This window comes from Bos taurus, chromosome 18 (assembly GCF_002263795.3).
Source record: "Bos taurus isolate L1 Dominette 01449 registration number 42190680 breed Hereford chromosome 18, ARS-UCD2.0, whole genome shotgun sequence".
Taxonomy (NCBI): domain Eukaryota; kingdom Metazoa; phylum Chordata; class Mammalia; order Artiodactyla; family Bovidae; genus Bos; species Bos taurus.
The window spans coordinates 18,623,932-18,636,251 of record NC_037345.1 but is presented as its reverse complement, the minus strand read 5'-3'; the positions used below and the strand labels follow the sequence as shown (position 1 = coordinate 18,636,251).

The 12,320-nt window shown below is 41.3% G+C and overlaps 1 protein-coding gene across 9 annotated transcripts in view; it reads right to left on the bottom strand.

The window, feature by feature from the left end:
• Positions 1 to 12,320, bottom strand: part of TENT4B (terminal nucleotidyltransferase 4B) — a 73,097-nt gene that overhangs the window by 9,517 nt on the left and 51,260 nt on the right. For all 9 annotated transcript variants that reach the window (XM_024978942.2, XM_059877424.1, XM_059877423.1 and 6 more), the window contains exons 2-7: positions 9,787 to 9,910; positions 7,377 to 7,423; positions 5,828 to 5,948; positions 4,632 to 4,739; positions 2,425 to 2,553; positions 1,412 to 1,625 (exon numbers count right to left, since the gene is read on the bottom strand). In XM_024978942.2, the coding sequence (XP_024834710.1) occupies positions 1,412 to 1,625; positions 2,425 to 2,553; positions 4,632 to 4,739; positions 5,828 to 5,948; positions 7,377 to 7,423; positions 9,787 to 9,910 (743 nt within the window). The remainder of the gene's footprint in view (positions 1 to 1,411; positions 1,626 to 2,424; positions 2,554 to 4,631; positions 4,740 to 5,827; positions 5,949 to 7,376; positions 7,424 to 9,786; positions 9,911 to 12,320) is intronic.

The following is a 12,320-nucleotide window of genomic DNA, read 5'->3' as shown; positions in this document are numbered from 1 at the left end:
TTGCCTGAATGTCTTCTGGCCCAACAGGGACTAGCCCTTACACAGTTATGAAAATAAAAGAAGCAACTGCCTATTTTCTCCTAAGAGTGAAACAAAAACAAAACTAAATTAGAAATACCTATTTTTTTGCTTGTTAGCTTTATAAACCTCTCCTGCACTACATAATGAGCTCCTAAAAAGCAAGGACCATCTTACTGAAAAAATCCTTTGTGTCCTTTACGTAGAGCTGGCTTTCAAAGAACATTTACTCAATGAATAATCTATTACTGTTTATAAGATGGTTCATTCAGCCAGAAAAGGGCTCCTAGGAAACTATTCTTTTAACTTTTTTTCCTTACTTATTTTCAAAGTCAATACGTGCATGCGTGCTAAGTCACTTCAGTCGTGTCTGACTCTTTGCGACCCTGTGGACTGTAACCCTTTAGGCTCCCCTGTCCACAGGATTTTTCCAGGCAAGAATACTGGAGTGGGTTGTCATGCCCTCTTCCAGGGGATCTTCCTGACCCAGGGATCGAACCTGGGTCTCTTAAGTCTCCTTCATTGGCAGGTGGGTTCTTTACCACTAGCGCCACCCTGGAAGCCTCTCTCTCTCTCTATATATATTATATATATGTATGTATATTCAAAGTCAACACATTAAAGCAAATGACTAAAAGCATTTCTACTGACGTCCAATAATGCAGAATCTAAATATTTTACAATTATACCAGGAAAAAATATTGTCCAGAAAAATTAGAATACAAGCAAGCAACATAGAGCTTCATGAAAAGAGGAGGAATTAATTTTCCACTCACTTTCAAGCCAACATAAAGCTGGAAAAAGCACACTATGCAAAATTACAGAAGGAAGAAGGGTCCAAAAGGAAAATAAACTGTCTCTTGGTTCCCTCTCTCTCAAGAGCTCTGAAACATGCAGTGTGTCTCAGAATCCTCACTTACATCCCTGGCTGACAACTGGTTAGAATCAGGAGCAGTAAGGACTAAAGAGAGAAGAACTTAAAATGGCTATCAAACTGGAGACGCACAAACCCACCCACAGAGCTAATATCTGTTCTCCTTTGCTTTTAAGAGTCAAATAAATTTTACTCCTAACCCCACTCATTTGCAAGCATACAATGTGTTTTTCTGGTGTGTGTGTTTATGTTCATGTGTTTGCTTATAAAATATCTTGAGGAAAAATGAATGACTGCAATTACAAGTTAATCCCTAATTTTTCACCTGAAGAGAGTTTAAAGTACAATATAATGACTAAGCCTTTTTTGGACTGAGCTGGGTGGCTTGCAGGATCTTTGTTTCTCAACCAGCAACTGAACCTGTTCAGCAGTGAAAGCTCAAAGTCCTAACCACTGGACCTCCAGGGAATTCCCAATGCCCTCTTCTTGAATGTCCATAAATTTACCTAAATTCAATACCTGGTTGTAAAGGATCTTCTATATAAAGCATGGATGGCCTGTAGCCGTCTAGCATATTTTTCTGTACTTCATCTTTGGCCACATAGGAACCACCATCCTTTATCCGGATGCCAGTCTTTAAATAATTGAAGTGTCGTCCATATAATTCAAAAAATTCTATTAAGAGAACACCATAGTTTGTATTGGGGATGCAAGCATCTTCCCTGGGATGTAACTAAAACGAGAAGAGAAAAAAAAAAAAAATTACATTGGATTTTCTCTGAATTCAAGGTGAGGACAGTAAATGACATTCTAACTTCTATAAACAATATTATTATAATTTTAGTTTCACAGAGCAGCCAACAGATAATAGAGTTAGAGCAGACTAATTGTAACAGTACTTGTGTTATAGACAACCGAAAGCGCCATGGGCGCGGGTGGAACCCAAGGGTGTAGGTGGAGCCCACGGGTGTGGGGGATAATTTACGAGGCTGGATTTCACAGCTGCCCAGGATGTTGAGAGAGTCGGCTTGGCCCAACATCAAGGAAGTCATTCTGACTCACCAGCAGAGTCAGGCAGCTGGCAACACTGCTGTACCACATGAGCACGCTCACTGAGGATATTAAGACTTCCAACACATCTTACCCAGACATCGAGTGAGACTCAACTGTAAGTCTCCACTTAGAATAGTAACTGCTTAGAAAGACATTCTTATTTTTGGCATTTATGTTACTATGCACACCTATGGAAACTGCACCATACTTTTTGTGTTAAAATTTGTAGTGAAAAGTCTCAAAAATATTAGAACACATGAGATTAAAAAAAAAAAATTCTTTCCTTGGGATTTTAAAATATTTAATTGCTAAATTATAAAAAAGGTACCTGGTTTAAAGCGTTTAAAGGGAAAAGTTGTCAGTAACCAAGGGAAGTATTCTAATTAGAGCTTGAGTAAAATTTTTTTCCAAAATGATTCCCAGCTGATTTATTTAACAAAAAACATTTAGTGTACACTAGCAGGGTATAACTTACTTACCTGAAGGAAACTTACTGCCATTAAAAAGAGACTATAAGAACCAATTCCACCCGTAAATACTTCATTAAGGTCCCTCTGTAATAAGAACTGTTTCAATACTAAAACCAAATATGGCAATACAGGATATTTCTGGAAAAGAAAATTACATTTTCAATGAATTCCTACATCAGTAATAGCTGGAACATTAATAGCATAAATGGTCTCTCAGTATAAACTGGTCCTTACATGACGAACTTTGGTGAAGATATATACTTGCGCACTTTAAAAACAAACTATAAAAAAGTAAGCTCTAAGTAACTGAGGATTGTGTCCTCACATCTAAAACCCCAAACACAGAGAGCACCCCAGCATTCACTATGGGACAGAACACTAGCAATACCTATCGCGTGACACTCATTTTATGATTTACTGAACAAGTCTCGATTGTAAATAGATAAAAGAAACGGTAGGGGACGACGTCTCAACTCTCAAAGCAGTCAATCCATGGGATTTTAAAGAACCACTTCTGTAAGTAGAACGGCACAGGCAGACCAGGCCCTCCAGGCGATCCTGCGGAGCCCAGAGCAGGTCACCCTGCCTGCGGTCCTCGGCGAGGGCAGGTGAACACGCAGCCCACCTTCCGTGCCTTACAAGGAAGGGCGCGCACACCCGCGGGGGCAGAGGAGGACAGCCTGAGTCCATCTTTCACTCAAGCTCATTCTCAGTAAGTCCTCTCCGCAAGTCGGGCCCCGGAGTAGGGACTCCGAGAACAAAGCCGGCAACACACGTGGAGAAAGGAGCCTTAAGGAAGCCACTAATCGCCATTCTTTCCTTGACGCTTATAGCGCACACGCACCGCTTCCTTAAGGAAAAAAAGCGTTTATACTTTGGCAAATCATGTCAAAGTAAGCGAGCGTGAGAAACAACAAAAATATGGAGAAATAAACATTTTTAAACACTATGGTTGAACTCGGAAATAGATGTAGTCTCTTTAAAGAACAATTAAGCAAACTGCCAAGAGAATTTTCTCTGCATATATCCTCTGACCCAGAAATTCCATTTCCAGGAATCTTCTTACAATGTATTAGTGTAAAGAAAGATGCAGACGTGGAAGATGCTCACCAAGCGCTTTTTGTAAGAGCAGAAGACACTGGGAGCAACACGGGAAGAGCTGCCTGCACAAGGCATGGCCCATCCTGACGAGGGTGGCCAATGAGAAGACTCAAGAAACTCCTGACTGCTGACACAAAAATCCTCCAAAATAGCAAGTTTTAAAAAAAAAAGTATGACATCATATATATGGTATGCTATTTCTTTAGTGAAAAATCTCAAGAAGATGATAAACAAAGAAAAGAAGTTGATGAAGGCAAATCCTATGTAGCTGATCTAAGCAGACAAAGTAAACTCACTTTTTGCTACCCTTTTATAATAGGTTTTTTTTTTTTTAATTATGTGTATTATTCTCAATTTTTTAAAAAGTTTCTTTTCTGGTAAAAAGAAAATTTACACACACCCAGTATCTCCAAAAGAATGGGATTAAGGATATTTTCTTTTTCTGCACATTTCATATGAGAATATAATGTTTATCACATGAGAGTTATAATTTTTTCTTACATAAAAAGAAAAAGGTGAACTCGAAGAACTGCTAAAGAAAAAAATCAAATGGAGAGAAAAGATAATTTAAGCCAAAGCAGTGCAGAGTTTTAGTTTAGGGAGAAAAAAGCCAATGCGTCCAGCTGAAGATGGTGTTGATAAATTGTGAACTCTCTAGGAAGAAAACAGAACAAGCAGAAACAGACTTAAATCACTCCAAGATAAGGGAAGGACATCTGCAGGACCTACCGCGCAGGTGACCCGGGGATTAAGACCTAGAAAAGGCTCCTAGAGAGGGTCTTAATCGGAACTCCTGCGAGACTGAAAGCAGACAGGAGTGAACTGCGTGGCATGACTCAGCCCGAATCTCCCTAAGAGGAAGGATCTAGGGCAGAGAAGCTCTTCAAAGGCTTCCTCAACCCTTAATTCTTACCTGAGGCCACACTATAAATTACTGATTATGACAAGCAGATTCAAGGAAAGTAAAAACCACCGCACAGAAAAGAAGCATTTGTCAGCAATACACATATAAAAATAGTTTAGCCAAGTATACCAAAACACCACCACAACAGAGTTTCAAAACATAACTCCATTTTCTAATAGTCTCATTGAATAAACACTATGAATTCTCTGACCTTGGTAAAATCTTTGATGAGGTCAGCTGCTCTGACGCCATTCTGTACATTAAAGCTGATATCAACTTTCACTTCGGTAAAAGAATCTGTTAATTTAATAATAGGTACCTAGAAAGAAAAGAAAGGTAAAACTTAAATACGTCAAACAAGTTAAATGACAAGTCGGAGGACGGAAGGTTACCAGAGCTGAGATCCTGACCTTCTCAGGAAGACTTTAAACACTGAGTATTCTGAACACGCCATACCAGAGTAGACTTGGCTGTCTAGATATCTTATGTTGCATATTTAGCATTTAAACTCATGCAGTGTATTTTGGAATTTCTACTGATTGAGAGTTTTGAAACAAAGTAACAAAAACTTTTCTCGACATTAATCTACTTTGGAGAACAGTTTCCAACACAAGAAGATCAAGAATTATGAATGTCGGCCCACAGCACCAAACTGTTTCCAGTAAGAAAACTGCTAGATTCTTAAGCTACACACACAATAAGTCACTGGCATTTTTGGTCAGTTTTGCAAATAGCCCAAAAAACAACCAGACAAGAGAACTTAAAATGTAATAATTACTCTCAAATGAAAAATGATGGAATGGTTTATACGAAGTATCAGAAATTCTTTTAAAAAAAGAAAAAAAAGCTCTTCTTCTACCATGCATTAGAAAACTGAGACCAGCAAACTTGATATACAGAACTAGATTTCCAAATTAATAGTTTTTAATAAAGAAACCACCCATTTCGCTCTAATAAAACCTGGCATGCAAATATCCAAACTTCTAAAATAGACATATTTATTTCTAAAATGAGCTTCCATGAAAATTCTTAATGTTCACTCCATTAGTTAAAATGACTTGATCTATAAAATTTCAATTAATACAATTCTTCAAAGATACAAAATATGATAGAAGAATATCTGTGTAACTAAAACTTTATTAGATATCCATATTTTTACTTACACTTTTTATATTAAAAAATCTATACAGTATTATATGATAAAATAGAGTAAAAATTTTTAAAGAAATAGATAACCAGAACAATTCATTTGTCTCACAAATGCAACTGTTTATGTGCAAGCACTGGGATCATGAACAGAAGGAATCATTCAGTCACAATCCAACTGTGTGCAAAATTAAAATTTAATTTTACACGTTCCATGCATAAGTAACTGGAGAGTTTAAGATGAAATGTTAAAGAACTTACAGTTGCTTTGTCCAGAACTTTCACCGAATCTTCATCTGCAACCTTATGCTTCCGAAGAGCTTCCTCCAGGGTCCAGAGGGGTAGGTTTTCCCACTTCCCGAATACCACAAGATCAATGTCACTGAACACAGAGCACAGACAGGAGTTGTTGAAAGAAGCAAGAAACTGTACTCACTGTCACTCCTTCAAGCTACAGCCAGCAAGTTACTGCCAGCATGATGAAAACTTATTTCTCACTCTCACACTGCCCAATGAAGACTAAATGTGTCGGTGAGGACTGTTTTTCAGAAAGTGGAGGCTGGCGATTTTAACAACCTCCTACTTCTCCTAGTCATGTCTCAGGGTGATTCTGAATGAAGTAAACCCTCAAAAACATCAGTTAATGTTTCCTGTTCATAAAGGCTTCTGGTACTAAAAACCTTAAGACCTTCCAAGTGAAAGAAATTAACTGGTTAATCGTGACTTACATTATCAAGTATAAAAGCAAGATGCAGGCATACCAGTATATCCAGTATGCCACCATGTGTGTAAGAAAGGAAGAAACACACATTTCCTTTTACATATAAAGAATCTCTCTGGAAGGATATGCAAGGAGCTGGTAACAGCAGCTCCTCCAAGCAGAGAAACTGGGGGACAGAGGTGGGATTCAGACTTTTCATTGTCATTATTTTTGTGCCCTTTTCAAATCTGAACTAGGTTATCACAAAAATTAAATTTTTAGAAAGAATGACTCAGGCTTTGCAGATGCTCAGAACCTAAATAAGGAAAAAATATTAAAGAACTCAAAGTTGAATATTTCAGAGTTTTGTAGGCCTAGGACAACAATGGGAAGAATGAAAATTGCTAGGATGCATCCACTTGAACATATTTTAAGTTTGGGTAAAGTAGGCTGAAGCAAACTCAAATGGAAACCATGGCGGATGCCTGCGGCTAATCATACCATACTGGGTACTTGAACGTGTGTTACAGGGTAAATCTCATGGTGGGTGCTCTTACCACAATAAAAACAAACGCACGATGAAATGTTTTTGCTTCATGAAGACCACGGCAGTTTAATTCTTGAAGAACAGGTACTTGATCCTCAATAAGTCTTACCATCCCCTCGAAGCAGCCCCAACATACATATCCTACTCTCATCCCCAGCTGTGGGCCAAGACAGACCTCATTTGAGAAGACTAAAATAACAAGGGGCCTGAAAAGACCAAGACGTTCCTCAGAGAAGAGTCTATACCCTAAATTTTTGAGTCAGAATATGGTGACAGGAGCTAATATGAGTTCTTAATAAAAAATGAGAGACTTGGCTTCCCTGAGTATACAGAGCTCTAGAGCATGACCAGGTCATGACCATAATATTACATTAACATCTGTGTTAGTGGGTTACGTTATGGGCTTGAACAGTTCTCTGTAGTGATACTCTATTCCAAGGTAACTCAAATAAAATACAAGTAAGTTTTCATAAATCTGTTTTGTTTCTATTCTTACATATTTAACAGTCAAATAAACTCTAGAAAAATACACAATTCCTTGAAAGCTTCATAAATGTACTAACCTTGTAGGTAAATACAAGCCAGTTTTAAAACTTCCAAATATCTGGACCTGAAATAGAAAAAGTTATATTAAAATATGAGCTATGACAAACCTAGACAGTGTATTAAAAAGCAGAGACATCACTTTGCAGTCAAAGCTACGGTTTTTCCAGTAATCATGTACAGATGTGAGAGCTGGACCATAAATGCGGCTGAGCACCGAAGAATTGATGCTTTCCAACTGTGGTGCTGGAAAAGACTCTTGAAAGACCCCTGGACAGCAAGGAAATCAAATCAGTTAGTCCTAAAGGAAATCAACCCTGAATATTCACTGGAAGGACTAATACTGAAGCTGAAGCTACAATACTTTGGCCACCTGACGTGAGAGCCGACTCATTAGAAAAGACTCTGATGCTGGGAAAGAGTGAGGGCAAGAGGAGAAGGGGGTGATAGAGGATGAGATGGTTGGATGGCATCACCAACTCAATGGATATGAGTTTGAGAAGACTCCAGGAGATAGTGAAGGACAGGGAGGCCTGGCGTGCTGCAGTCCATGGGGGTTGCAGAGAGTCGGACATGACTTAGGGACTGAACAACAACAAAAAATATCAGATGAAAGGCCAAACCATGGAGAACTGTAGGACTTTGCTACCCTCTACTGGTCACTTTTAGTACTACAAGAGCATTTTTTTTCCTACCACCACGCTTTCGGGGACGCAAGATTCCATGTCTCACAGAAAGTAGTATTAAGTAGCACTACTTCTGAAAGTTAGTTTAAATATAGGTTCAAATATCAAACATGTGGACTTAAACAGAAACCTTTCAAAAGGAATGTTCACTGCTGCTGCTGCCCTAAAAAAATCTAAAGACACAATCCCAAATCCTTAACTTCTATTCCTCTAGGCAGGAATCTCCTCATAGATTCCTGGATTACGGGCAGACTGCCTCCGTCACAGGACGAGCGGCAGCCTGCAGGCAGTCTCCACAGAGAACACCAGGCACTGTCGCTATAGCAGCATACTGCGGCACAACACCAGCACACAGCCCATCTCTACCCACAGAGAACAGTGGGAGACACAGGCAGACGTGCACACAAGTAGCTGCCATGAGGGATGAACCACGAAAAAAGTTCAGCCTGTGAGGTGAGGTGCACCAAGGGACTCAATCACAGCCTCATGTTCTAAAATCGCCCTCATCCGGAGGAGGACTGATTCAGATCAGGGTTTCTCAACTTCAACCTTACATCTGGGGCAGGTAAGTCCTTGCTGTGAAGAGCTGTCCTGTGCATCGTGTGATGTCTAGCCACCTCCTTGGCCTCTGCTCACTGTGTCAGGGGCACAGTCACGATAATCAAAAATGGCTCTGACACTGCCAAATGCCTCCCAGGGAGTCACCAATCTAGATCACGCAGGAGCAGCAACGTGGCACACAGCAGCTGCTCGATAAAATACTAGTGTCACTCGCTCTTCCCTGTGGGAAGCCCCGGCGGCTCAGTGGTAAAGAACCCAGCTGCCAATGCAGGAGACCCATGCTCGACCCCTGGGTCAGGAAGGTCCCCTGGAGGAGGAAATAAACGGCAGCCCACTCTAGTATTCTTGCCTAGAGGCTCCCACGTACCGAGGAGCCTCTCGGGCTACAGTCCATGGCGTCACAGAGTCTGACATGACTAAGCATGCTTGCATGCGTTCTTCCCTGTACCTATAATATCTTATTTGAAGCTTCTCTGTTTTGCCAACTGGATCAAAAAAGCTTCCCTGGATTTGCTCTTGCCATCCCATGACACAGTCTAAAGAAAAGTTACATAATACAAAGGAAGGCATTCCAATAAATTACTTCTTTGAATGAACAAAATGTAGAATAAACCCTCAAAGGAGCCCCCCAAGGTGACCATCAATAATAAGAACCACAAACAAGCAGAGGAAATCTTGGGCAAAAGTTTGTTCACTGGGTGGGGGTTATACTGAGAGACAAGGAGTGATAAGAAAAAGAGAAGGAAACGGCAGTTTCAGGAGAGTAGAGTACACGCCTACATTAGACTATGAAAATGAACTTCAAATGACACAACAAATTTCTACCTGACATCTTCATTCAGCTATAAACAATTATGCAATGTTCATACTGACAGGCTGGAACAAAATAGTAACAGAGTTTTGATACATCACATCCAAATAACCCACTGCTATCAACACAAAGAGGCTTGATTTGTCTTTCTTCTCTTTATACTAATGATTCCTAAATATAGTTTGCCTTTAGCAGTACCACAAAGAAGTAGTCTTAAGTCAGTCATTCAATTCAATGCAAACAATTAGGAAGCCCAAAATTTTATCTAAAGGCTGGAGAAAATGGTTAGTTTTTGAAACTGCATTAGACCACAATTCTACAGATGCACATACATCTTAGGGATACTACCTAAGCACCCAGACAGGTACTCACATCAGCACTGGGCCAGAGCTCCTTAATCACACTCTCGATCCTGTTCACCACTTCCATCCGCATCTTCTCCTCCTCTGGTCTTGGAGACATATATTCATAAAAATCACTGATTTCTTCATGCAGACTGAAGAAAAAAAGCAGAGAAGTTAATACGGACAAGGCCAATCTAATGAGAAATCACTATTTTAAATAATCTTACCCAATTAAGTCTTAAAGTCATCTGCAGGTTTTATATTCATAGATTTCTCACCTTAATTTTAATGTTATAGTTCACGCTAAGCTAAAATAGGAATGCACAAAATTTAATCAAAATGCAAAAGTAATTAAAAACGAGAAATTCCAAATTCCAAGAAGTCTTACTGGAGTGTACTAGCAGCTCTCACACATTTATTATCTACCTGTGCAGAATACTTGCTGAGTGCTGGTGATTTCAAAACTTCTTAAATTTCAAGTGAAGGCCTTTATACTCTGCCTTTACACTTCTGATCCAGTAGATATAAACACAAGAAGACACAGACAAGCTTCTGAGAAGTGGGGGTGACCCTCTTCCCCCTCTGAAATCCATTCCTCACAGAAGCAAAAAAGCATGTCTTTCATGATGTCTGCTTAGTGAATTAAGTGTCAAATGAATAGGTCAGCCAGGGAGTATCAACAAAGACCTAAAAGGAATGGCTGGCAGACAAGGCTCCATAAAGGAGCTAAAAGGACTTTCGGAGACCGAGAGGTACGAGGCCCCCTCAGGGAGCACCGAGCAGAGGGCACAGCCTGTGGCAGGGGGAGGAGGAGAGGGAGGAGCAGGTCCCGAGAGGAAGGCAGGACCGGACAACAGCAGGCTCTGAGCGACACACGACAAGTTCAGACCTTCCCGGATGGTAACAGGGAACTATTTAAACGATTCTGAAAGGGACCAGGGAAAGACTGACTTCAAAAATGGAGCATTTTAAGATTTTAAGATCTGGCAATGGTGCCAACAACAGGCTGGCAAAGAGACAAGGCTGGATGCAGAAAGGATGGCTCACAGATCACTGCGAGTGCAGGGCTGGCTCAAGGTCTGGAGCATGGCGGCAGGAAAGAAATGGGCTCAGAAATGCCACACACACACAGACACAATGGCGGGGCCACAGGGTAGGACCAGAAACGGGAAGAGAAGAGTGAGGGTGCCTGCAAGGGCTGAGGTCTGAGGTCTGAGGCGCTGCGGGAACGGATGAACAAGGTGAAAGGAAACACTAAGAAGGCTGGCTGGGGAGCTGCGTGCAGTCAGTTACTACAGAAGAAAACGAAGAATCAGAACAGAAGAAAATGAAAACCGCATTCCTTAACAAGGCGGTGCAGCTGTGAAGAGCTACCTTTAGGAGGGAAAGTAAGATTGGCCACTCAGTCCTGTCCAACTCTTTGTGACCCCAAGGACTGTAGCCCGCCAGGCTCCTCTGTCCATGGGATTCTCCAGGCAAGAATACTAGAGTGGGTTGCCATGCCCTTCTCCAGGGGATCTTCCCCACCCAGGGTCTCCTGAATTGCAGGCAGATTCTTTACTGTCCGAGTCACCAGCAGTTTCCCTCAGTATGAAATGGGAGGAAATCTGCAAAACTTGGGTTGGATGCAGACAAGACGTGAGGCCCAGCTCCAGGTCGCTGGAGGTAATATACCAGACTGAGGATGCTCTGGTGGTCATCTCGGTCTAGCACAGCTGCGATGAACCAGGAAGCCAGGAGAAGGGCACCAGTTAAACAGCAATGGGTGCCAAGCACCAGAGGGGAGCATGCCGGCGGCGGCAGGGGGAGCGGCAGTGGGAGGCAGGGCAGCCTCCAAGTAACAAAATCTAGAAGGAGGGGTGTGCCCGCAGCTGCAAGCCCATTCAGGTCCAGAGCAGGTTTGGGATCCACAGGAAGCTAGAAACACCAGGAGACCCAAAATGGTTGCAAGGAAAGGAAAGAAGACCAAATCTCAACATCCACTGGCTGTTAACAGAATGTGGCAGAGTAAACTTTAATCAGTAGTTTCTGCTTCTTCTGATATTTTCTTTTTAGAGTCAAAACACTTAAGTTCCATACTCAGGCACTGCCTGAGGGCAGCTGTGTTCCTTTTCTGGCCTCAGAGTTCTCAGGCACAACCTAGGGAGCAGCAGCCAGGAGCATTTTCAGGCCGTTGGTGTCCAACGGCTGGGCCATTTGGTAAGGAATGACCGACGGCAGCGTTGTGCCTGTTCACTGTGGAACAGGAAAACTGGATTTTAAAACTCCAGGGAGTTCTGCCGCTAAACCCAGAGACTCCCAGTGGAGTCAAGTCTTCCTTGACTTAACTAGGTGCCTTCCAGGTACCCTAGTATCTTCAGACTTTTTTTTTAAGCTTCTCAGCTTTTAATATATTCTCTAAGGTCATCCCCTTTGGTTTCTGAGAGACAACAGCTAAAATCATTAGTCATTAGAGAGTTTATGGCTTGCTTTACTCTTCTGCACTTTTGGTGGGGATGAGAACCACAAATAAACAACCAAACAATGGACTTCTTATCTAACTAGATCATTTGCTATGAATTA